At 40.9% G+C, this 27,651-nt stretch overlaps 1 protein-coding gene across 1 annotated transcript in view; it reads right to left on the bottom strand.

Moving 5' to 3' along the window:
- The window catches only part of MIB1 (MIB E3 ubiquitin protein ligase 1), an 83,502-nt gene extending 57,811 nt beyond the window's left edge, over positions 1–25,691 (bottom strand). Inside the window, exons 1-10 of the mRNA XM_060243908.1 lie at positions 25,059–25,691; positions 18,412–18,583; positions 17,306–17,435; positions 15,668–15,772; positions 9,934–10,000; positions 9,421–9,625; positions 8,482–8,665; positions 5,833–5,977; positions 2,559–2,692; positions 1,147–1,254 (exon numbers count right to left, since the gene is read on the bottom strand). Coding sequence (XP_060099891.1) covers positions 1,147–1,254; positions 2,559–2,692; positions 5,833–5,977; positions 8,482–8,665; positions 9,421–9,625; positions 9,934–10,000; positions 15,668–15,772; positions 17,306–17,435; positions 18,412–18,583; positions 25,059–25,287 — 1,479 coding nt within the window. The 5' untranslated portion in view covers positions 25,288–25,691. The remainder of the gene's footprint in view (positions 1–1,146; positions 1,255–2,558; positions 2,693–5,832; positions 5,978–8,481; positions 8,666–9,420; positions 9,626–9,933; positions 10,001–15,667; positions 15,773–17,305; positions 17,436–18,411; positions 18,584–25,058) is intronic.
- Between the last annotated feature and the right edge of the window lie 1,960 nt (positions 25,692–27,651).

Consider the following 27,651-nt stretch of genomic DNA (forward strand, 5'->3'; position numbering starts at 1 on the left):
CCCTACCAAAGTTTAAATAGACATGGTATCACAACCTATCTTCCTTGATTTTCTGAAAGTTTCCTGGCTCCAGAGACAGAAAGAAGGGGAGGGGTGTTTGTCAGTACATCAGGTCAGTTCTGGTTTGTCCTGCATCACATTTACTGCAGCTATAGATCCAAGATATATACCTGTGAGAGTTCACCCAAAGGTCAGGACTGCTTGGAGCAAAGCCCTTTGCTAGGTGGGCTGAGCAGGCTTCAGAAGCAACTGCAGTTGCAGGGTCACCAAGATGTCAAGACTGTTTGAAGCCCCGCTCTTCTCCAGGTGGGACTGGAGAGGATTCAAGGGCTTCTGAGCTGCAGACAGAGGCCGGCAACCAAGAAAGCAAGAAGGGATCCTGACCAGTCGTACAGTTGGTTGTGCAGCAGTTAGACGCTGAGAAGGAGTGGCACCAGGCCACTCCTTCAGGTCAGACCCTACGCCAGGTGAGAAACTTGAGGCGCTTTTGGGGGCTCATGCCACTGGAGGGAATGTAGCATGGGATCCTGTACCTGTGACAGAAATAAACTACTCTTAAGTTGAAACCCTCAGGATTCATTTGGTCTTATTTGCCACAATACCTGTGGTTTTACTAATGGTCAAAAGCTCATCTGCCAGGGGGGCTTGATGTATAGCTGGAATATATTCCTTATGTCTGGGTGTACATGTGGGTTTCAGGATTTCTGTATTCTACTTGATATCTACTTGGAACATAATGAATGAACTTAGAATGAATCTTGTCTGTGACTCTCTCTTTTTCTGGCAAGGAAGTACCCAGTCAGCCATACCTACCAAAATGGAATTTGGGAAAGGAGACTTGAGGGTCCAGATTTCCCAGCCCTTTAATGTTTTCCCCAACACTGACATTAGTTTAAGTTGCTGGAATATTAACAAGCACAAATTTAATATAAGATGTAACATAACTAAGGCAATTTTTGTAACTGAAAGCAGGAAAACAGATGCAGACAACAATCGGAGCAAGAGAAGGAGGCACCAAGAAATAAAGATGTTCCTTAGCTGTACGAGGAATATTAACAACAGTCACAAATAAATGTGATGCAATATATAAAGATAGTTACATACTCATGCTAAATCTGCAAACTGTTGCAATGTCAGAAAATATACCTCTGCTTCTACATCCACATTCTGTTTTAGAAGCAATTTCAAAATGTCAACATGTCCATTCTGACTAGCTGCTTGCATAGCTGTGTGTCCTGCACATTGCCCATTCACCTACAAGAATAAGATAGAGCATTTCAAGGCAACTTATATATTACAATAGTATATTGTAAGTATATTGCAGAAGCCCCATGGCACAGAGAGGTAAAGCTGCAGTACTGCAGTCCAAACTCTCTGCTCACAACCTGAGTTCAATCCCGGTGGAAGCTGGGTTTAAGTAGCTGGCTCCAGGTTGACTCAATCTTCCATCCTTCAGAGGTTGATTAAATGAGTACCCAGCTTGATGGGGGTAAAGTGTAAACGACAGGGGAAGGCAATGGCAAACCACCACATAAAAAATCTGCCATGACAACATTGTGATGTGACGTCACCCCAGAGTTGGAAACGACTGGCACTTGCACAGGAGACTACCTTTACCTTTTTTTTAGAAGTATATGTACAAGGAATAGGAGAAGAGATGGCTCAGTGGGAAACCAGTCGCATTGCATGTAGAAGGTCCTAAATTCAATCCCAGCTTCCCATACAAAAGTATCAAGGTGATGTGAAAGACCTCTTCCTGAGACTCTGGAGACCTGCTGCCCATCTGAGTAGACCGTACTGGCCTTGATGGACAAAGGTTCTGATTCAGTATAAAGCAGTTCATTATACTGCAATATTCAGAGGGCACAGAGAACTGAATGAAACATCAAGGAGCTCAACAACTCTTTACAAATATTTTCCAAAAAATGTATTAAACTTCTAATCAACTGTTTCCAAAAACTGTAATACCTCTTGACTTTCTAATCTGGTAAATTATAGAATTTTGATCTAAGATCTATTAAGGATTTAAAAGCTACTTTTGGAGAGGAGTAACATTTATGCTAAGGGAAAACTGAGTAACTCATGCCAAGGTACTTATTTCTCCACCCCAGTTCAGCACTCTACATCTATCCTTACTATTTTAAAAATTATTTTTAATTTATCAGTTTATATACAGGATTCAAAAGACAGGCATACCAAAATGAATCAGCTGTAAAAAAATCAAACATTGTACTTCTCTCTTCCTGACTGAATTAGTGATTCTACCAAGAACTATTTTGAAGTCCATAGACTGGGTACACTGGAACAATATCTCAAAAGCCTTTAAAATACAATGCAACTTGGGGAACTGAGATTCTTCTATAACCAAGTTGTGATTGACTTGCCGACAAAACATTCATTACTCTCATAATTCCACTTGCAAAGATCATAAGAAGAAATCCTATCTTCACCTTGCCCAACAGCCAGTGGGCTTTTGGAGACTTTACTTGAATAAATTTACTGAACTTTACCCTTCTTCTTTTTCTAACTCTCTGAAACAAGGTAACAGAAGTACTCACATCCACATCTGGTCTCTTTAGCAAGTCTTCTACTTTAGCTACATCTCCATTAGCAGCTGCTTTAACAAGTTCTTCATTAAGATCACCAGATTCTTGAGTTTCAAACAGTTTCTTCAACAGCTGGGACAATCTCTCTGTGAACATAAGATAAATAAAGCCCTTAATTTAATAGGATCAGTGTTCCTGAATACTATATGACAAACTATAACTCAATGTTTTTCAACAATTAGGTGTGTTTCAAACAAGCAGCTGTGCAAAAGTGGGCCTGGGAAGCAGTAGGAAATAACAGCAATATAAGAAAAATGCAGTGTAAAGACAAGTACAGTAGAGTATTAACCCCTTCATGACAAGCACTTGACACCTTGTAATTTGCTCCTGGCATGCATCTTTTATCTATTCAAATGCAATAACGCTCAAGAATGAACACTGTATGAGCAGTCTTGAGCAGCAACTGCTCAGGTACATAACCCAGGGGTTTCAAATTTATGGCCCAAAGGCTACAACCAGCCTGCCCAGGACTTTAAACAGGCCCACAGCTCTTTTCTCCCCCTCCTGTCCTCACTCTCTGAAGCTCCTGAACAAAGTAGGAGTCAAGTTTCACCTTTAAGACAAACCAATTGTTATTTAGAACGTAAGCTTTCGTGTGCTCTAAATATACTCAGTGAGTATAGCTATACATCCACAGTATTCCAATGTGTTTCTCTTTTACAATAGTGTATCAGTATAATTATTTGTACTGACATACTCAAAATAGGGATTTTGGCTGTATATCTCATTACGGTACATATACTTTACCCATTTTCACTATATTTTATTGAATTCCTTTTTCTTATGACAAACTAGAATGATGTTTACATGTTAAATAGTAAATGAGGTGGACAAGAACATCACTATCCAATGTATTTCTCTTTTAGCTGTATTGACACATTCAAACAGGGACTTTGGTTGTTTATCCCATTACATATATTGAACCCATCTCCCATTGTCATTGACAGACAATCTCACATTTTTACATACTACTGTTTTGTTGCTTTCACATGCTCATGCTACTCAGATCAAAGGTTTGCTCAATTTATTAATTTTACTGCATACTGCTGTTTAGTTGCTTTCACATGCTCATGCTACTCAGATCAAAGGTTTGCTCAATTTGTTAATTTTACTATTCTGTCATTGTACCAGTTTACATTCTAAAGCTCTGCCTCCAGATAATTTTACTTCACTGTCATTGGTTCTTAAATCTGTACCATGTTGCATTCCGGGCCACTGCCTACCAGCTATGTATGGCTCTGCTTAGCTATGTATGGCTTTGCTCACTGTGCTGGATTCTTCGTCTGATGAAGTGTGCTATAGAGCACACAAAAGCTTATGTTCTAAATAAAAAACTGGTTGGTCTTAAAGGTGAAACTTGACTCCTGCTTTGTTCAACTGCTTCAGACCAACACAACTGCCCACTTGGATCTCTGAAGCTCTGAGGCTGCCAAAGTTCACAGCTCCTTCTGTATTTGCCTGGTTCAGCAGGAAGCTCTTCTGGGCTTGCAAAGCTGCAAAGAAAATGTGGCATGGATATTCTATTAAGGTCCCTGAGCCCAGATAGACTATTCTGGGTGTAGCCTTTCTGGGTCCACAGACCTTAATAGAAAATCCATTCTGCATTTTCCTTGCATTGTTGTCTGTACTAAATGTATTTCAAAGAGGTGGAACCCGAGTCATTTCAATTTCCAATGTTTGTATGGCCACTTGAAGCTGTTGCTTACTGGAGTTGTCTTCTTGCAAATAAAAGGTTGAGGCTTTGGGCCAGCCCATCTCTGCTGAATGGACTTGAAAACTGGTGCCTATTGAGTACTCTAACTTGGGAACCCAAAGCCAAAGGGAGATATTACACTAGCATGCCATTGCCAATCTGGGGGGGGGGGGGGGGCAAGAAACTTGCAATGTCCAGCCATTTCATGTTTTCCTAACCTCAGAACATTTTATATTTTCAGTTTCTGCAGTGATCCTTGTGCTTTTTCTTTATGTTTTATTTTAAAATTGCATTGCCAAACCCCACTTTTTCCCCACCTTACCATTTTAAACAAAATATCACAAGACCTTTAATCATATTTATATTTTAAGAAAAAACATATTTAATTGTGCTTGTCTATATCCTTTAAAAAGTATATATCTCCGCTACCTGGTGTTATATTTTATGACACGCATGGCTTGGCCCCACAAAGTCCCATTTATGTCAGATCTGGCCCTTATAACAAATGAGTTTGATACCCTTGTACATTAATCTGTCAATCTGAACTATTTATTTGAGATATATCACTCCAAGGTAGTTCATAACATAATAAATATTAATGATTAAAAGATCAATTCTAAGATTAAGGGACTAACTATTAAGAACTAACTATTAAGTTTTAAGAACAAGAGCAATAGGAAAATAAGAAATCCACTTAATATTTGTGTGAACTAATAATTTTCCATACTAATTTGAAAACTAATTTAAAAGGTCATATCTGGCTCTTAGAACCCCTCAAAAACACTGATTCAAAAAAAACCTGAAATAGTGTCCACTTTTTACTTTAAAGAGAAATAAAAACAGGCTTTTCTTTATAACTAAGTGTAAAATGATATGCTACATCTGGAATGGTCTCTTTGCACATGTATTCTTGCCAGAGTTCTCTTTGCTGCACTTCCATTCCAGGCCCAATCCTTCAGTTTTCCTTATATCATAGAAATTGCTTGGGTTAAGTCTTGTAAAGGCAGAAAATCTGGGGTATTCTTATATATTTGTATAACAGATATGACAACAGAAGTACTATTTATTTTTACTGTAGTATTAATTTCTTCTGCCTAAGACAGTTACAAAATTGGGATGAATGGAGGCTTTGTGGAAGAACAGCTCCTTGGTATGCAGGTTTAATTCCTGGCTTCTTTATTTAAAAGGATCAAGTAGCAGGTGATGTGAAAGATCTTTACCTAAGACCCCATTGCTAGTTTGGAATAATGGTCTAATTCAGTATAAGGCAGCTTCATGTGTCCACAGTCCTACTGTAATATCTTGTAAACTTGGCACTGATTAATGTTCCAGACACATTAAACTACACAGACTACATAACTAACCAAACTATTAATTTGTGTTTGTAACTTGTTTTTCTCCTTTTACAGTAACACAGTGGAACAGAAGAAAACACAGTTAGCAGAGTGCTTTTGCTGCATATTACTTTTTGATAAAAGCATCTTTCAAAGTTTCAAATTATGCAGAAACATGCCATAAAAATTTCTAACTTACCACCAGATGCATTGCTTATAGCAGAGCCTGCTGATGCTACCTTTGACACAGCAGCTGGGTTGTACGTCCAAGAGGTTCCACAGACCTCTACCTTTAAGTCACTGTCTGAATAGATTTGCTGCACCCTTCCAACTTTACCTAAAGTCTAAATTGAAGACAAGACAAACCCCCAAATACATCATTTTTAAAAACTTCATACTGCTCTGCCTGATATTAAAGTGGATGGTTGCCTCACTAATCAAAATAAAGGCCACCCACGGACAAAGTAGGCATCTCAGCATTTTAAGTCACCTGCAGACTTGCAGAAAAATATGATGTAAATTAATCAAAAGGAAAATGAACCCAACCCCAAAACAATTTAATGAGTATTGGATATGCTTCCAAGGCACAGAATGTTGAGAGCAGCCAAGAGTTGGTTAAACAATAAGGGGGAAGAAATCCATTTAATCAAGCCCTTGAGAACTCTCAGAGATTCCTCTTAGAGAAAAGGAGATGTTACAGGCATGGGATGGAATGACCAAATTGTTCTTACTTGCAGTTCCCAACAGGTCCCAGGATTTATATAGGATTTTATATCATTATGTTGCTATTTTATTCTCTAGTTTGGATACTAGAGTTCTCCATCAAAACTTCCATTCCAAGACCAGCTGGAATGCTGATTACATAACAGAAGCAAAAGAAATGAAGCTAAATACATCCAACAAAGAAAAAAAGTCTACTCCTACTATGTATTACAGCTGATTGCACCTCACATGGGGGGAAAGTGTTCTTTCTGTAGCTACCACAGAGTTTTAAGTACCAACATTATTTTCTGTTGAATTCCTCTGAGGTCTTTATTGATAGAAATATAATCTCTCAGAGTCACAAACAAGCCTTATCACTAAAAAATGATTCTAGGAAAGTAAAATGGTATGTCTTCTCATATACTTATGTCCTGCCCAGCCTGGGCTGGGACTCCACGGGGGGCCCCCCTGCACTCGCTAGCCTCCCTCCCCACCCACTGGCACCCAAGGAGCTACCTGGGACGACGCTGGCAGCCCCCACCACCAGGCCCCCACGTACCTCAATGGCTGGCAGCAAAGTGACGCCACCAGCAACACACCCCGGCCCCCACAGCCAGCGCACCCATCCTCGGACGCAGGGAGATCAGCCGCCTCGCAGAGGCCAGAGAGGAGAGGTGAGGGAGGAGCTCAATGAGGGAGGGGCCGGCAGGCCGAACCACAGCGGCTACTGCCGCCGCACCCCGACACTCCACTACAGCCATGGACGACCCAGCAACCCCAGAGAGGCCAAGCCCCAGAATGCCTCTCCTTGGCGTCCGGGCTTATTAACAGGGGCGGAGCTAGCCAGGGGTGGGACCCAGGAAGAGGGGAGGGAATTCGCTGAAGGATAAAAGGCAGAGGGCCAAGAGGTCGGGGAGGAAGCTGGCTGATGTTACAGAGGGGCTGCCAACTGAGAGAGACAGGAGCCCAAGCACAGCCAGAGAGGAAAGGGGACCTGAGGTGCAGTAACCCGGTTCCCCCTCCTATTTCTGAGACCTCAGGGGACACCAGCATGAGACCCAAAAGGGGTGGTCACAGGTAGAGGGGCGACGGCCACACCCAGGGACACCGAGGCGTGCCAGGGGCGCAACAACTTATTTAGTGGACAACTCCAGCCAGGTCTGCACATGCAGCAGAATGATGTGGTAAAGAGGTGGCAGAGTGCTGAGGTGGTATAATGGAATATACCACTTCAATCCACAGGTGAAGGATTACATTTTTTAAGTTCTGTCAATAAATACCTGCAGGTGGAAAAAAAGTGGCTGATATGTCTGGTGTTTCCCTAGATGTGTTAATGTATTTTCAAGAAGATTTTACATGGGAAACTTTAACAAAGGGACTTGTCCAATTTTCTGGCTAGAATGGTATAGCCCATTTTGCCAACCTGGAATTCTATTCTGTTGCATGTGTAGACTAGCCCTTAATCTCTGAATATCAGGCTTCTCCAGATGGATTTTCTAGCACTTGCACAAACAGGTTTATGTATCCTAGGCAGTGGTACAGGGTCATCAGCCCCAATGACAACATTTAAAGTGTAAGAACCCAACCAGCAGGCATCCCTTTGTTATGAACTGGTCTCCCCATCACCTTCCATCATGGTGACTGTGCTGTGTTGATAAATATCAGCCTATACACTACTGTATAGCTTTGCCATCTGTGTTTGTGATACAGTATCACCTACGTTTTATACTGTTATGTTTTTATGATGCTTTATTTTTAACCTGTAATTGGTATTTAAATTTCCGCTGTAAACTACCCTGAGCCCGCTTGCACGAAAGGGCGGGATATAAATCTAAAAATTACCTTAAATTAAACTAAACCTTAGCAGAGATGCAAAAATTTTTATCATCAACTGGCACCAGGGAACACATAAAAATACTCATACCATATAATAATAATAATAATAATAATAATTTTTATTTATATCCCGCCCTCCCCGCCTAGGCAGGCTCAGGGCGGCTAACAACAAGTTCGATAAAATTATACAATATTCCAGAAGACTGCACCACAAACTGTCATCTAGAGGAAACATTACCTAACCTACAAAGCTTAATTTCCTAATGTGAAATTATATACTAAAAACCATTTATATTTTTTAAAAACTTACAGGAAGCATTGCTTCAGCCCATTCACCATGTCCTCTTTGAAGCAGCTTGATTCTTTCCAAGTCATAACAAACTTGGACAAGGTCACCCACTTGAAATTGGGAAGTACCCCCTTCAGCTCCCTGAGCAGCATCTCCACTTCGGACAACGTTGGCTTTGGTAAGAACTGCAGGATTAAAAGTCCACCTAGAAAATATAAGTCATTTAAAGCGGTGTTACCAAAAATGGTTTATGCTTTTACAAAAACGTAGGGTTTCGCTGTTAGCCAATTTTGCCCCCATTTCAGTAGTCTGATTGCTAGATTCTGCAAGAATCCAACATTCCATGGTTAGGTATCTAGCTTGGGAGAGTCAGCCTCCATCCAACTTTTTAAAAAAGCAATAAAAAAAGAATTTATGTGACTTCACTTCTATAACAAATTGCTGGCCTCCTATGCACAACTCTCAGAATATAATCAGGTAACTCAAAGCCCAAACACAACTACTAGTGAACATTCCTGGTAAAAACACAGTCTAAGAAAAAAAACTGCTTATAATAATTAACTATTGCCAATTGCTATCACATGTATAACCTGAAAAGCGCCTACGCCACCAGTCTTAATGCAATGTCCAGTATGTTTAGAGATGGTATCAATAAAAATATATTGTTTATATTGTATAACAAAGTATTGTCTGATTTAAGAGACTATTTAAAGAGACAGACATAGGTGCAATGACAAGAAGCAGCCTTTTGACATTTCTCCAATCACTGTAATTTGAAATTTAAAATTTATCATAGTTTTACAATTTTATCTAAAGATTTTAAAATTATATTTCATTTAGGTTTATAAAGAATGCAGAAAAATACTTCTGTTCTTGTTTCAGGATACAAGAGTAAACTTCAAGTAAAATACTTGCATAAGAACCAAAGTCTGCCTTAGTAAAAATCTGCTATTACTATACCTATTGCCACTTGGATATTGTACAACAATATCATGATCTTCATCTATACCACAAACAGTGCCAGTGGTGGTTAAAGTTTCAAACATTCCATCAGTCCATCCTCCATGGCCATGCTGCAAAGACTGGACAATTTCCAGATCAAGATCAATGTTAACTAAGTCACCAATCTGCAAACCACCAGGATTCCGGTTACCATTTTGCTCGCCTAAAATTAAAAGAAAATATGTGGTAGGGATGTAAACACATCACACACAGTTTTACAAATTCCTAAGTACCGAGGAGCCACAAATTCAACCTGATACTATTTTAAAAAAAAACAAAAAACAGCTTCTTTGGTGGTGTTGGACTGAACCAGACTATTATATTTTATGGTTCTATTGCTGTAAGTCACCCTAAGTCCTGGGGATCTGGAGGCAGGACATAACTTAAATAAAGTTATATAGACACATCTCTACACTTCTCTGGATATTATATCCAACAAGCAAACATCAAAGTAGGTTTTCTCTAACTTACCCAGTACGGGACAGTGGTCTCGGTAGAAGGAACCTCCTTTGGCATCTTGGACACATTTAAGATCTGACTGAAAAGCAACACACATACATATAACACATTTACAGAGAACTATAGTTTTAATAGATTAAATACAAACCTTGACAATTGTTGTGCCTGGACTTTACACCATCATGGTTGTGCCACACAAGCATTTGGTAGCTTTAATGCCTATTATGTATAAATTATTTCAGTGCACTTGCTACTCATTTTCAGTACACTTGTCTGATGGGGTAAGTGATTGTTTGTTGAGCCCTCTCTCTTGCCCTTTCCTCCAGCACTGTGAGCATAACCTCTTGGAGGGTAGCTTGCCTTGTAGTCTCAGCCACAGCACCCAGAGCCCTCCTCTTTGAGTGGCATGCTCTTCCCCTGCCTCTCCCTGCTGAATAGGAGTGGGCCTTTTCCACCTCCCACTAGTGGCCAACACTCCTTCCTTCAGCGGCAACAAACTGGGGTGTGTCCTTTGCAGACGCCTCCAGAGAACATTGGTGGCCAAGTGTTGCGGGTCCCTGACCCTCCGGACACAGAGGTGGCACTCCCCAGGGTGCAGAAACACTTCCATGCAGTGGAGTGGAACCGTGTCTCCACGCCAATGGTTGGAGCAGGTAGAAGACACAGCTGTTTCCTGGCATTGGACTGGGGAGCGTTAGATGGTGGCATACTAATAGAAACAGGAGCAGCTGACAGCTGGGAATCTTGGGACGTGAAAGGGGAAGATGCTTCGCAACCACCACCACCCTAGTCACTGCTATCACTATCTTCCCTTTAAAACAGAGTTTCGTGCTGCAGCTTAGGTAGCAATACCAAAAACTCTTGAGCAGCAGTTGAGAGCCACATGGTCAGAGCAGGAAAAAGTAGTCACCAAGACCCCAATGATGTGCTGGAGGTGTCCTCCACGGTGGGGAGAGGCTGTGCTCATTGCCCATGACCACTTGGCACAGGGGAAAGTGATGGTATCCACCCATGGTCACAAGTACAACCCCTTCCATCCCCTCTCATGATAATCAAGCACCCAATCCAACCACAGCTGAGGTGGGCCAGCTGTCAGAGAAGGAAACAGACAAGCAGGCAGGACAGCAGACAGATAGGCATAGATCGATGGCTCTCCAGAAGAGAAGCAGGTCAGAGAGGGGGATTCCAAATTGAGAGCTGGAAGTAAAGGGAAGTCAACCCAGTAACTCTGGAACAAGCCCCCCAAGCCAAGGTGGGGGAGGCAGGCTGACAAATACAGATCACCCCCCTCAAGGAGAAGCAGATCAGTAGGAGAGTGTTTCAAGTGGAGAGCAGTGGTCAGGAAAGTCAAGTCAGTGGACCGTAAAATACAGATCACCCAAAACAAGAAGCAGCCAGGTGTGTGTGGTGGGATAAAATAGAGAACTAAGTTAAAGCCCCTCAAAAGCAGCCAACTCCACCACACCCCAAGTAATTACTCAACCTACTGCAACCCAAAGTAGGGGAGGGGGGAGATTTGAAATAAAATGAAAAGAAAAAGGAAACTGTCAAGGAAGCAGAATACAGGAAAATCCTGCTAAACAAAGATGCTATGTGAAAGAGGAATTCAATCTCAATTTTTTCACCCGTAGCAGCAACAAACAAAACCCAAATCACAACACAGTGGAAGTCAGGGCAAAGAAAGCCCGACTGGCCCCTGACTAGGCTAGCTAAGTAATCCCCCTACCATGCCTAGAAGCAAAGCTCTTTCGTTTGTACACCATCTCCATCCAAAACCACAAAGCCAACAAAAGTAACATGTGTTTGTCCTATACTTACATAGATCTGAGTCCCATTGTGGACAAATGAGAACTCTGTTATTGGCAGGCAGCAGTGCCTGTCAAGCTTTGGATGCTCCCTATTTGTGTTTCCAAGGCTGGAGAACACCACACTACTGTTTAGCAAAAATGTTTATTTTTACACCACAGTTTCTGGGTGGGTTCTGTTTACTAAACAGCCCTGAGCTGCACCCAAAAGCTTGGCGATTTCTTTGGAAACCATATGCATGCCAGACATTGTCTCTCAAGCGCCGATCCAGCCAGAATTCAGATTGAATTTTGGCTCATAATGTGGTTCGCGCCCATTCCTAGTAGTAGGCGAATGGGCCTGGGGGAGTCATTCACATCATGTGGCAGCAACTCACCTGGTGGTTGCTGATGGGCCTGGCCCTGGTGAGCCCTCCCTCAAAGGCCAAAAACAGCCCCTGACATGAGCCCTGCCCCCTCCTGCTGCCTTCTTCTAACAGAAACTAAGGCTTAAAGGCAGTGATACTGTTGTGGTTGCCTTACAATGGCCATGGGAGACATTTGTTTCTTAAAGCTACAAGTACTGCTTCTATTAATGGGGGGTTAACCCTCCAATGAGGCTAGCAACACTGTTGGAGTTATCTTGCAAGAGCAACTAAGGGCATTTGTTTCTTAAAGCTACAGGTACTGCTTCTACTATTCCTGGGGAACAGGGGATCCGCTCAATTTAAAAAAAATAGTTTTGTGCAAACCTAGGGCCTTAATCAAGTTTGTGGAAAGATCTGCCTTGTCTGTCCATGGCCCCAATCTCTGGATTATACGACTGTACAGTGCTCCCTTTCTTTCCTCATAAATTCTGCATCACAAAGCACTGCCCCATGAATGGCTGGCACATGTTCTATAATTACAAATATTGTCAACATAACTATAGAAGCAACAACTCTTGCAGCAGCTGAGGCATCAATGGTAGTCTTGCCCGACAGACAAGAATGTATTGCCACTGCATTCACTGTGCAATTACAGTACTTCCTCCCAGATAAAAGTGAAGCTGGATACCATAACAGACAGTATTTATTTATTTTGGCAGAATAGGAGTTTGGGGGTGGGAGGATTTAGTGGATTCTAACATTGGGAATTGGCGAATTTGTAAACTGGTTGTTGTTCACAACATATGGTGATTGCAAAGAGGGTTTTCCCCCCTCCAAATCAACCAGTCCTCATCCTCCCCCACCCCCCTTTACATGATAGATAACTCAGTCTTAAAATTCCCAGCCACATTCAATGCTTTGAGTCATGATACTATTTTACTGCTTTCTAAATTACATGGGATGGGAGCACATTCAGCCAGTGCTGAAAGAGCTGCACTGGCAACCTATTGTGTTCCGAATCCATTTCAAGGTGTTGATATTGACCTTTAAAGCCCTTTATGGTCAGGGACCTGTTTATCTGCGGGCCCGCCTTTCCCCCATATATCCCCCAGAGAGCACTGCATTCAGGGACAAAAAATCTGCTGTCCACCCCTGGACCAAAGGAGGCCAGGTTGTGTTTGACACGAGCCAGGGCCTTCTCGGTGGCAGCACCAGAGTTATGGAATGCTCTCCTGCAGGCCATAAGGGCCCTGCAGGACCTTCCTACATTCAGCAGGGCCTGTAAGACCGAATTGTTTTGACAGGCCTTCGATGCTTAAACTGAGAGAGAGCTGCCACCTGACATCAGCTAGAGTTCCCGGTGACCAACCATCTGAAAAGCAGAACCGCCAACATAGTAATGTTACAGCACCATGGAATAGTTTTTAAATTTTAATTGTATTAATGTTTTATAGATTTTATTGACTTATTGTTTTAAATTGTGTAAACGACTGTTGTAAGCCGCCCTGAGTCTGCTTGCAGAGAGGCCAGGATAAAAGTCTAATGTAAATAAATAAACATGTACATGTCTATAAGGCACACATAGAACAGGAACGTATGAGTTCAAGTCATTCAACAATAGGCATGTGCCAAGCTGCAGCAGCTTTAAATGCCTTGTCTGAGGCTTGGAGTCAGTGAATGGCACAAAAATCAACATGCATGCTCGTAATATTCTCAATTTAAATCACAAGCTGAAGAAATTTTTCAGGTTCAAGAGGACTTGCCCTGAAATATGGTTAAGTATAAAGACTGCATAAACATATTGCATACATCATTTTTAAGCTCCACTGACAACACTAGCAATTAAGCAATTTCACCAAAATATATCATTTTTAATATTTAAAAGATTTCTGCAAGCTATGGTTAATTGTGCTATTCATAGGATGCAGATTAAAATAATTGATCTAAAAACATATATCTATTGGGTATACACAGAAGAACCCCTATATCCCCTTCCCTGTTTCGCTCTTTCTAATCCAAACAGCAGCCATCTGGTATTATCTCTGAAGCAATTCCCCTGGGGCAAAGATCATTCAATGCACCTACATTAAAGAGGTGAAGAGAGCAAGAAGAGAAGAGTTCTCTAACTCATATCATCTGGAACTAAGGGAGCAAACAAAGGGACAGGTGGTGTATAAGCCAGCCATGTGTTACAGCAAAGATCTTGTCTATTTCTTTATTACTTTGAGAAAACCCCAGACCAGTAAACTTGAGGAACTCGCAGACTGCAGGATGGAAAGAACAATACATAATCAGCTCACACAGCTGCCAATAATCAGCAGTTGTATATATATGAAGAGAAAGGCCAGCAAACTCAAACTTTTGAAATCTTAACTGTAATAAACTACAAAGTAGAAACAAGAGTACTCTCCCAGTCTAACTATGCTGCATTTATAAAGTTGGCAAGAACTCTGCATTTATCAACACAAATCACATTAACTGTATTCTCCCTTACTGACAATGACAAAAAAAAAAGAATAAAAATATGCAAAAAAAGTATACAAAATTAAACCAAATGAGCTGCTTCCAAAAGCTGAAAACATGACTTCGGATAAATGTTTAATACAAAAATCCAAAGGCTAATTTACAGAGAATCAGTGCAAGATCACCTTCTTATCAAACAGATTTTCTGTTTTAAAACACTTCTCCCATCAAGAGACAGACACATCTAAAAGTAAAATGCCAACATGATACACAAAAGTATAATTCCATTAATGGCATATTACATCCATTAACTGTAGTCTTGATACTGGTGTATACAAAATTTTATGCCACAGAAAAAAATCCAGCATTCATCATAGTGGAGAAAGAGGAAAAAAGCTTTTGTAGTGGAAGACACAGGTTGTAAATGAGTAAAATGGGAGAAATGTGATGACTGATCTGAACAAACAATGGACAGCATTAAATCCCAATCTTAAAAAGAATGGAATAATAATTTACTAGGGCTAAAAACAAGACCAAACACCATCAGTTTTAACGCTTCTCCAATTAAATATTTTTCTGAAAAGATGCATGGCAGCTGTTATCAAGGAAAGTTGATTCATAATCTAGATTACTAGGAAGAAGCAAAAATTGGTTCTACTTCTGTTTTATAGACAGTATAGCAATTATAGCCTAGAACACCTGAAATGAACATAAAATTAGTGATCAAGACTGCAACTAAGCAATCACTGTACTAGGAAGCTAACTCAAATATCTGACCACTATTAGAGTGGAAAAACAGCAAACTTATTTACAATTATAAAGAAACATTTAAACTATATTTCTCTAGGAATTTGTAGCCCTCTTAGGCAACGTATTAATAAAAGCATCTGCCAGTAACAGTGAGACAGAATCCACCTCAAAAGTTTACGTCATCTGCCTCAATAAACTGAGACCAGACCTATGCATATGCATGACCGTCCATGCAGCTGTAGGAACAATGAAGTGCTTAATAGCATGCAAACTGACAGAAGGACATCACAAAAGAAGATAAATAGCCCAGCACAAACCATTTTTCTATTCCTCCATTCCCCCACAAAGCAATTTTACTCTTTGTGTTACATTACTCCTTACCATGCCCTCAAAGCCAACTCTGTAAAGGTTTTTAGCTCCATTGTCCCATAAAACATATGCTGCGCTGTGTGGGCTTGATGCACTCCAGTCCTGGATTTCTGTTACCTAACAGAATCAAAAAGAGATGTATGTATCTGGTGCAAAAATGATATTTCCCCACAATGTATAAATAAGTATTTGATGTAAGAATTTCTGTTCAAAGTATTTTAAAAATCAATTTTATTTTTATTTTATTTAGCCAAGTATCTTCATATCCAGAAAACATATTTCTTGATTAGCCAAGGGGAAATGACCAACAACAGAGGTGGACAGTGACAGGAAAGGGAAGCAGTACTAGAGATCACCATGAAAATTCCAACACTTTCTGCTCCACTAGTTGGGAAAACAGCCATCTCTCTTTCCATAACCATACCCTTTCCCAAAGAGGAATCAGAGATGGAGCTCTTTTTTTCCTGTAGCTCGTTTTCTGAAAGTGCAGCTCCATCTCTGATCATTTCTTTCTATTAAGAAAGTCTTGCAGCAGTCACAGTTCTTTTTGAAACTTGTAAATAGAAGTTGGGACATATTTATGCCACCTCTGGTACCTTAAAGTGGGGGAAACACACACTTGTTATGTTTGTGTGGTACCCTATACAGCCTAGGGAAGAGAAGCTATGCTAACAACACAACAGGGATAGAACAAAGTTAGAGTCCAGTGACACTTTTAAGACCAACAATGTTTAATTGTCTGACAATTAAACTGTGCTTGCACACACAAAGTTCACACCTTGAAAGGTGCCACTGGACTCTAACTTTGTTCTATTGCTTGAGACCAACACAGCTACCCACCTGATCTAACTAGAGGAACAGACACTACTGAGTTAAAACACATAATGGAACAGTTACCAATTACAGCCATTTACAAAGTAATATCACCTACAAGTAGCATGTCTTTCTTGATCACAAATGCAGACAAACTATTCTTAGCATATATTTTGGTCAAAAAGGGAGCAGTCATATGACTGAAGCAACCCTCAAGTAAATAGCTCAGCTAGAACCCTGTCACTCACATGCCCTGTTCACACAGTTACAGTGAACATATACACAAGCTGTGGACAGTGTACACTTGGGTTGAATAATTCTCATGTAACATTCAAGGCACATACAGCTGACTATGTCAGGGGTGGCCAATGATAGCTTTCCAGATGTTTTTTGCCTACAGCTCCCATCAGTCCCAGCCAGCATGGCCAATGGCTGGGGCTGATGGGAGTTGTAGGCAAAAAACATCTGGAGAGCTACCGTTGGCTATCCCTGGAATATGTGATTGAAATTCCACATTTATCCAGGTACTGGCGCCCATTTAGATTTGTAAAGTGCACAGTCAATGACTCCTTCTTATACACAGCATGGACATGCAAGTTGTATGTGTGTTCACTGTAATATGTGAACAGTTAACAGTATACAGACTGATATAGAAGTTTTGTGAGAGCCAGCATGATACAATGGTTAGGATACTGCTCAGTTGTGCTTTCTCAGCATGACCTTCCTCACAGGGTTGTTATGTGGTTCAATGGAGGCGGGACAAACCTAACCCCCTATCCTGGTAAGGTTCTTTTAAAAAAAATTGATAAGGGACCTTGAAAGTATCTGAACTCTTACTTTTCCCCTACGTCCGTTGCCACCATCCTGATCTTCCCACTGCCAATCAACTCCTCGAACCACCCTAGCACCTGTGAAGATTCCTCTTGCAGTGATCTTCTTTGATTTACGTCGAGACTCCAATAATACCCTAAAATTTAATGTGAAATAAGCACCTTTTATAGATTCTACAGCACAAGCAAGTTGATCAATATATTTTCTCTTCCTGTTTTAATAAAGAAATCACTTTTTGATATACTAAAAATTGCAGAATTCAGATTAGCTGCTGCTTATATAGCGAAGTCATATACTGTTTCATAACTATAGTTCTTGATCCAAATATGAAGATAAAATATTTTAAAACTCTGTATGCTGCCTCTCTAGACCTGCTTGAGATGACTTACAAACAAAACTTTAAAATGGAAAAAAGCAAATAACAGCAAAGAATTAAAAACAAGATCAATGAAAAACATGTAAATGAAATCAGCCATGAAAAACAAGCCTTAATATAAAAGCACATAAAAGCAGAAGAAGAGATTGGATTTATACCCCACTAGCCAAAGGAGTCTCAGAGCAGCTTACAACAGACACCCTTGTGAGGCAGGTGGGGCTGAGAGAGCTCTCCCAGAACTGCTCTTGAGCAGGACAGCCTTGACAGAACTTGTGGCTGACCCAAGGTCACGCCAGCAGGTGTAGGTGGAGTGGGGAATCAATCTTGGTTTTCCCAGGTAAGAGTCCGCGCAGGTAACCACTACACCCAACTGGCTCTCAGTTTAAATTATGTTGATATAGCCAGTTCTCATTTTAGGTAACCATAAGGCAACTTTTTTAAAAAATTGAAGATCTTAAATATAAGCCTGAGTAAAGAGAAATTATTTGGTCTAGTGCCTAGGAAAGTAACGTAGGTGAGGTGGCACCACTGTAGGTTCAGGCACAGACAGCAAGGGCATGAGAAGACCTTAATTGGTATGCTAGATAATATGGAAGGAGATGGTTCTTCTAAACTACCCTGACCTCAAGCAGTTTAGAGCCCCACAGGTAAGAACCAGCATTTTAAATTGTTTATAGAAAGAGGTAGGCAGCGCTGGTGGGATACAATCCCTATAACCAGCCCCTTAACAGCTTACCTTTCACTTCCTGGTGTAGTTATTCTATAAAAGCGATGTCGTAGATGATGTTTGTCTCCATGATAACATACCGTGCACAAGTCGTAATTTGTACATTCAGCACATTTCCATCTAATACCGATTATTGGTTGTTGGCGACAAGTATCACACATTGTTCCATCATGTTTAATTCCTGTGAAAAGGAGCAGAAGACACACAACATTTTGGAACATGCATTTGTTGTGTAAGCAAAAACCCAACAGCCATGAACATTTAATTAACTTTTACACATTCTTTACACAGTACCAATGATTCAGTTTATCACATACTGCATTCAGGTTCTGAATTATGACACGTATTTATCCATGAATTGTGCCAAACGCTGGAATTGACCTACTTACTTATAATAATCTATGACAGTTCATAAATCAGGCACACATGCAATACTGCTTAAGATGAAGCTTGAAGGTTCAGTCTTATTTATACTTCCATGATGGCTCTGTAAGTATCCACAAAAGAATATTTTGATGTGATTAGGGTAGCTCATTAAAAACATGTATACAGTGTTCTGCCTTGGGGAAATAAGCAAATTCATGAAAGAAGTCTGAAAACAAAATGACTAGTCTAAAAGTTTTAATAATGGCCCCATACCCATAAAAAGAGATGGAATAGGTGTAGAAAAAAACAAGTAAAAATGATCAAGGAATAAGAGTTCTTCCCACATGAAGGAAAGCTGCAGTATGGGGGGGGGGGGTAACAAATCCCACATATGAAATTTACAAAATTATGAGTGTTGTGGAATAAATTGTCGTAAAAAACTCTGTTATAATACTAGAATTTGGATAAGATAGATCAGAAGGATGCACATGGCAAAAAGAAGAAAAGACTTCTTCAGACAACATATAATTAAATACCAGAAAAATATCATTAAGTAATCCCTTTTCTTTTTTAATTTCTGCATAAGGTGACAGCTGTATGAAGAAGATAGATAGATTTTACAGACTTCGGTGCCATAAGATGCTGTGGTGGTTTTTAAAAAGGATTAGGCAAATTCATGGTGGATTGATCTACCCATGACTATTAGCTATGGTTGCTAAATGAAATGTTCATAAGCAACAGGCCTCCCAGTAACAAATGTTGAGGACATAATGACAAAAAGCTACCACTTTCATAGAATCATAGAGTTAGAAGGGGCCATACAGACCATCTAGTCCAACCCCCTGCTCCATGCAGGATCATGCCTTGGTAGTAAGCTTCCCAATGCTAGAAACAAAATGCTTCACTAAATGGATACCTGTTGTGATTCATCTTAACTCTTATTTTCTCAGATGTAATAATCTCAGTAACTGAATCCAGCAGCACTAGGTTCTTGCCACAAACCTTTATGAATGTAGACATACCCTTACAGTTTATATATACCTACAAGAATATAAAACATATTTTGTAACTAAAATATTAAAGGATTTCTGAGACAATTACAAGATGCCCCTAAGAAATTTTTATTTTACTTTATTCCATTTATATCCTGCGCTCCCCGAGAAAGAAACTGAAAAACTGATTAACTGTGTACATTTCCCTATTGAGACTTTTTAAGAAACCAAATGCGAAACCCATATTTAAGTCACCAGAGAACTACAATAATCGGAAGAACTTTTTTCAAAGGATAGAATTTAACATGATGATGTCAATTTTAGCTGCATTTGCCCCAAAAGTCTACCACCAAGTTGTCCCTCAATCAGGCTACTTTCCACCTACTCAGAAGTCCCAACACACATTCAAAAATTCGGGGTGGGGGGAGCTCAGCGGCAAAGCACCTGCTTTCCATGCAGAAAGTTCCAGGTTCAGTCCTGACATCTTCAATTGAAAGGCTCAGGCATAGTGGGTGATATGATAGACCTCTATCTGAGTCCCTGGAAAGCCACAACCAGACAAAGTAGACAACAGTGATTTTGACAAACCAACTCTCTTACTCAGCAGAAGACAGCTTCATGTGTGACACTGCATATGTATAGAATGTGTGTGTATACTGCATGTGTATAGAATGCATGTACCAATGTACTTCTATGTAAATTGCTCAACCAATACATAATATTGCATTCTGGAGACTGACTACTAGAGTTTGCTGGACAAGCAGTACTCCCAAATACCACACACTATTTTCCATGAGAAACGTGACAGAAAGATCAGGTGTCTGCCTGTGCTCTTTCCCCCACTTGATCATGAATGTGGGAAGTCAAGAGTCTGGCAACAGCTAACCAACAGCTACACTGAATGCTCCACAAATTTGTCGCTTACATGGCTGCTAGCCTCCAGGTGGCAACTTGGATAACATACTCTGTACCAGGGGTGGCCAAACTTGCTTAATATAAGAGCCACATAGAATAAATGTCAGATGCTTGAGAAATGTAAGACATGAATGCCAGATGTTTGAAGCAACCAGAAAGGCAGGAAATAGATGGGGAGGGAGAAAGATGTGAAAAGAAAGCAACTTTAACTTTAAGTGCATTCTGCAAGCTGCTAGCTGGCTTGGAGAAGTGATTTAAGGAAACAAATGCCTTCTCCAAGCCTGCTGATGGGGCAGTGGGGGTTTCAATAACCACACAATATGTGTGAAAGAGCCACATGTGCCTCCAAGCCACAGTTCAGACACCCCAGCTCTGTAGGTTAAAAGCAAGGCAAAAAAAGATGTAGGCAAATTGCCATATACAGCTGCACTATTTGGGAACTTTCCATGTTTTTTAGCCTTAACCTAAAAACAGAGCACACCACGAGAAGCCACTGCCAAAAGCCCAGCGACCACCCAAGAGCCCCAGCCTACTCTCTAGGGCAGGAGTGCCAAAGTCATTTGTTATGAGGGCTGAATCTGACATAAATGAGACTTTGTTGGGCCGGGCCATGTAAGATTAGGTAGCAGAGATATAAGCTTTATAAAGGACACAGGCAAACACAACTAAAGATTTTTTAAAAAAACTTTAAACATCCTTAAAACATTAGCACTCGGTCTTAAAGGTGCTTTCTTGGTATTTCTCCCATGGGATTTAGGGAACTGGGCAAAGGAAGCTCTGGCTCTTTCCTTCCTTCCCCAGGGGACCAGGAGGGGGAGGAGCCTCAGCAAATAGAAGGAAGAAAGGCTTGGCTCAGTAGCTCTGCTGTGGGATTGAGAGAACCTGGCAAAGCGAACTCTGCCTCCCCCCCCTTCCTCCCCAAGGAGCAGCCTAAGCCAATGAAGAAACAGAGGTTTTGCTCTGTAGCTCCTGTGCAATTGAGCAAGCCTTGCAAAGCAAGCTGTTATGTGGAAGGAAGCAAGAGAGAGGGAGAAGGAAGCAGATGACAACCAGTTGCTCAGGGGCCTCTGGGGGCCTGATTCAGCCCTGGGCCACATGTTTGACATCCCTGTTCTAGAGTCCAAACACATGGCATGGCACTTAAATGGCCTTTAGAGAGTAAGGCAAGGCTGCTGTCATAATTTAATGTTCCTCTCCTCTTAAGTTTGCCTTCCGAGTTTAGAAGGTTTGAAGAGATCTAAGTAGTGGCAGAACCCTTGTGGATTACCACAACTCAGAACAAAGTGGGGAGTAGGGGAGGACAGCAGAATCCAGGGAAGTGGGTTGGTGGTAATTTTAGACACCGGGACAAAAATTATTTGGAATGCTAAAATGAATATATCATTTTTTCAGTGCTTTTAGATTTGTTTCCCTTAAACTGAAACAATCCAAGGGAAGTATGTGCTACATTGTCTTTAAATTTTTACCAGCATTATTCCAATGAAAATAATTTCCACATAAATCTTTGGAAATGTCTGAACACAACATTTCAATTACATCTGATTACTTTTTCCATAATTAAATATTTCAGTTCAATCATTTGTTGCTATTGGATCATAAAGTTAACATGAAGTACTTTTAATTTATTTACTAAATATTAGTCAAAATAAGTATGTTAAATGTGATCATGCTCTATTTAAAGCTTCAGAAAAACATCTGATTCATAATTTTCAAGAAAAACCCCATCAGTGCTTCTAGCCTTACAAGACCCAGCTGGAAACATGAAAGATGCTTCTTTCCAAAGTCGAATGGGAAAGGCAATTTCTTTGTATTCACAAATTTCCTTGCATTTCTACACTATACTATACAGGATGTAAGTATTATAGACAACAGCAACTTTATCCTATGGAAACTGTCTAAGATAGAGCAAACAGGAGAGAGTAATGACAACTCACACTGCAAGCAATCGGAATTTATAAAACAAACATCACTCTGCAACTGCTACAGGTTACTAAACATTAGGATAAATTTGATCCTAGAGTATATTACAATTTATATTTCCTTACTATACTGTGGCAATTAACATTAATTTTCAAGTACTTATGATTGCAAAGCATATAGAAACACAGTGCTTAAAGAACACAAAAAGACCTGTCTCAAAGCTGGTGTTTTAAGAGTGGTATATAATTTAAAAATAATAAAAAAATACAAAGTAAACTTTGTGTAAAGCACTGCTTTAGATACTTTGCATAAGACTCCTAATATTAAAATTTGCTGTCTTCTGTCAAAGAGGTGACTTGTTCAATGAATGTACAATCAGACTAGCAAGAACTCTTCAGAGCCTCAAACAGAAATCTTTCTCAGGATAAGATCACATAGCTAAAGGCAACAGGGTTTTAGCATGAGACCTTTTATATTGAATGTATATCCTCTACTAAGTTAGTCTCTCCTATTTTGAATTCAAACCCTTAGATAATTAACTGGGTTAAAGAGATGCTTCTAGTGGTCAAGGAACTCACTGGCTGACCTTCAAACAGTTAATCTCATAGCCTAACCTGATTTAGAGGGCTGTTGTGAAGATAAAATTAAGGAAATAACCATATATGCTGCTCAGAACTCCTTGAGGAATGATAGGATAAAAATATACTGGACAGATTGATAAATTACTCACACAATAAAGCCCTAGTATGACTATTATTCTATGACAATTCATTTCAGAGCATTTTCAAATCAATAACATGCTGCACCAGCATCCCAAAAAGTATCACACTGATTTATACACCATAACTCGAAGACTGCAGTACAATTAATGATCTGATTTATTCAATTTTTAGCTTGCCTTTCCTTCAAGTGGGCTCAGGGCAGGGTACAATATAGCAATTAGGTTTGTTAGAAATATTATTCTGGAAAACTAAACCTAATTAGGATAAAGTTATGACATTACAGCTCTGACCATAGCAATCTGTATCAGCTTAGTAAGGGAAATAGGGCCCTTCTAAGGCTTCTATCTAAAAGGTAAAAGCAAGTCAAAATTGAAAGCGCTAATCACCTCTTAGGTTGTGTGCGCCTTCCACATTTAATGTATACAATGTCTGAAGATTTTCTAAAGGCATTCATCAACTGAAGAACAGTAAGACAACTTTCCTATAAACACTTTGTTGTTGCTGCTGTCAAGTCACAGCTGATTTAAGGCAAGAAATGCTCAGGTGGTGTGCCATTGCCTGCCTCTGTATAGTAATCCTGGAATTCCTTGGACGTCTCCCATACAAATACTAGCCTGGGCCGACCCTGCTTAGCTCTCAAGATCTGACAAGATTCCACTAGCCTAGGCTATGCAGGTCAGGATGATGCACACTTATCTGGAAATACCCCACTAAAGCTCACATTTTGGAGTAAGTATATATGGACCAGTGATCAATGGGCATAATTTGAGAAAACAAAAGGCACAAACTATAATTGCTACTGTTAACAAAATGGAGCATTACAAAAAGATCAAGGTTGTACTACTAAATTATCTTACTACAGACACAAAGACTATGTTGTGGATAAACATCATAACCACAGTGTTTTTGTGAAAGAAGGGGCCTTCCTCCCTGTAGTTCTTCTTGGCTGGGAAGGATTAACTGGTGTTAGATTATTTTAAAGTTTCTGATCGCATAAACAGCTCATCCCTCTTTGAAAGATTAAATCAAACACAAAACATTTTTAAAAATTGCTGAGATTATGTCTGAGTCACAGTATGTTTACTGCTAGATAAAAACAACATTCCACTTACAAAAAAGATGCCTGGGCCTTGAGAACTTCTCACTACTATAACATCTCTGAAGCCTCCCAATAAAACAAAAAGCTCTTCTAAAAACGTTATGTGGTACCAGTGAGTTCGGTTCAGCTAGCTTCTCAGCCTTTAAAGATTGTGGTGCTCCCCACCAGTACATTCTCCATCTAGTCAAGCCCCCTCTAGCAACACATGCTCTCGACCCCCAGGCCTTTCTCGAGCCTGGTTCTGCCTGTCATAATTCCCACTCTGAGCCTTTGGGAAGCCCTCGATTCCAGCTGCAGATCCGAGAGCTAAAGCGACAATGACAGGCATCAAAGGCCGCTTCACCCTCCAGAGCAGTTCTGGCCTTAGACACCACGCCAGGGAAGGGAAGGCGCCAGCCACCATCACACTCGTCTGGCGATTCCCAGCAAAGACGGGAAGCCGCCTAGCTAGTTAAAATCTCCCCCCTTCCAGCACCCCTTACTTGTTTGATAGCCGAAGTTGGATGTAATAATGGCAGCCGCCTGGAGGATATTTGCGTAAGGAAGGCGGAACACACCATTTCCTTTCCCCAAGCAGGAATCCCAGAGACAGACAACTGCGGGCAGACTGTCCGCCCATCAGCCTGCCCGCCTTGCTCTTACCGGTGGGCGCGCTATCCAGGATGCGCAGGTCGTAGGCTCCCGAGCAGCGGTAGTTGGCGGCCGTGCCGTTGTCCCAGACCACCACCACCTCCTCGGGGCTCTCGAAGCTGCGCACGGTGCCCACGTGGCCCTCGCCGCCGTCCTGCTTCCCCCACTTCCAGTCCGGGCCCCTCACCACCCGCGCTCCGACGCCTTCCACCATCACCCGGTTATTCCGCGAGCTACTCATTCTCGCCCAGCGTCTTTGGCCCACGGCCCTCACAAGGCGAGACGGGGGCGAGGAAGAGGGCGGCTGTGGGCCGTTGCGGCCGATAACGGGAAAGCGAGCAGTCTCTTCCCAGAGTCGCGTCGGGACGAAGAAAGCGTGGAACCGGGCCGGCCGGTCTCCTGTATTACTTGAGAGGGTGGGCTTGGATGCGGCCTCCGCCAGCGGAGCGCAGCGTTGACGACGAACTAACCAACAGTCCCCCCTTCTCCCGAATGGTTCTTCCCTGGCAGGAGCCTCTCACGCTGTTTCCTACTGTCTGCAGAGACAGAGGCCAGCCGGGCGCGTCAGCTGGTACATCCGGGCGCGGCGGCGGCGGCGGCGCAACCACGGAGACCAGAATCTGAGGAAAGGCCGTAGCTCTTCCTGCGCATGCTCCCCTTCTGCCATTTCAGGAGAAGCAGAGAGGGAACAAAGAGACAAGCTCCGTAGCGACACCTAGGGAACCGAACGGAACTTTGCAGTAGTCTGGGCACAGGTTTATAGACAGTGGCTTGCTTGTGGCCGCGCTGGCATTTTCGTTTCCCGTCTTCTTCAGAGCTCCGAAAGATTAATGCTAGGAGCTGTGTTTTAATCAGAAAATATATAATTGATTTGGATTCGATCAAGAATATAAAGTGATTTTGTTGCCTTTAATGATAACTATCAACGTCAACTGCCTCAATTTTCACTTTTATCACCTCAGTAACACTGGATGTGCCAATAGCTTGCTTTCACGAGCGGAATCAGCAGTGTCTGTTTTCTTCATGGCTATTAAGAGTGGCAGCTCAGTACCAATTGCTGCATTAAGAGCATGATTATGAAAAGTATATGGGACTGTGTTAGCATAAACAAATACCTTATATCAGACAGTAAATAAAATTGAAGGCAAGCCCTGTCCAATGAAGGGTGTAATTTATAATTATATGGAAATACAGGGGAAACGGGGAAAGCCTTAGAAATGTAGCAGAATTGTTTTATTTATATTTTATTTTTAAAATGATATAGGTAGTAACCAGGCTCAATTCAAGGTACTGGCGGTCATATACAAAACCCTTCATGGACTTGGTCCATCATATTTGCAGGACTGCCTGTGCACTGCTATGACAGTTTCAGTTCACTTCTGCAGGTGCCACCCAGTAAATGGGCAAAGTCAGCAACCACCCATACACATGCATTCACTCTTGTGTAACCCCCCCCACACACACACACACACTATGGAATGGTCTGCCTGTTGAGTTTTGGAAGGCATCCACTTTCCTTGCTTTCTGCAAACTATGCAAAACTAAATTATTCAGGATGGCTTTTTTACACAGGTACTAGGGCTGTACTGTAAATAAATGGTTCAGAAAATTGCTTTGGTAAAGGGACAGAGACTGCCCTTTACCAAAGACTGTGTATGGTATATACTGCTTTTTGCTCCGAAAATGATCCTACTGTTAGGGTTACCATATTTTGAAATAAAAAGAGGGCATATTTCCCAACTTACTACTTCAAACAAGTGATCACAATGACACATCTCATTTTAAATACACTTACTATTTAAACTGTGATAATTGCTACTAACTAGGAATATTCCTAACCTTCCAATCCCAAAAGAGAACGCTTCCCCAGGTTTTTTTAGAACTCAAAAGAGGAGAGATACCAAAAAAGAAGATATCTGGTAACCCTATAATATGTTATTTCTGCATTATTTAATGCTTATGCTTCTGTTTCAGATTTCTACTTGGTTTCAAATTTCTACAATCCTATTGCACTGTTTATTGTCTGTCTCATTCTGTTGATCATATTTGACTAAAACTTTGTAACCCGCTTTGAGTCTCAGTGAGAAAGACAGACTATAAATAAATAAAATATTTGTATTTTATTTAAATAAATGATATAGTCAAGGTAGCAAAAGCTACAGCTGCACAAGGTAAAACAGAAATGTGTATTATCTAATCTTACAGGTTTACCTCACAATATAGTACAGGGCTTTTTTTGAGCAGGAACACACAGGAACGCAGTTCCGGCTGGCTTGGTTTTAGGGAGTGTGGCCTAATATGCAAATAAGTTCATGCTGGGGTTTTTCTACAAAAAGCCCTATGTGAAACAATGGTGCCATCAGGGTGTGTGGCCTAATATGCAAATGACTTTCTGCTGGGCTTTTTCTACAAAAAGAGTCCTGGTGCAACATATTATCAAAATGTAGCTCACAATATAAATTGATTCCATATGTTATTAAACATTAGACCTGGCTCCCACTAATAGCCTGAAGAAAAGATTTTTGAAGCTTAGCAGTATCATCCTAAGAAAATTTTCTTTGGAGAGCCCCATTTGAGAAGGCTTGAAGAGGCATCTGAGCAGATG

This window comes from Heteronotia binoei, chromosome 7, assembly GCF_032191835.1.
Source record: "Heteronotia binoei isolate CCM8104 ecotype False Entrance Well chromosome 7, APGP_CSIRO_Hbin_v1, whole genome shotgun sequence".
Classification (NCBI taxonomy): Eukaryota; Metazoa; Chordata; class Lepidosauria; order Squamata; family Gekkonidae; genus Heteronotia; species Heteronotia binoei.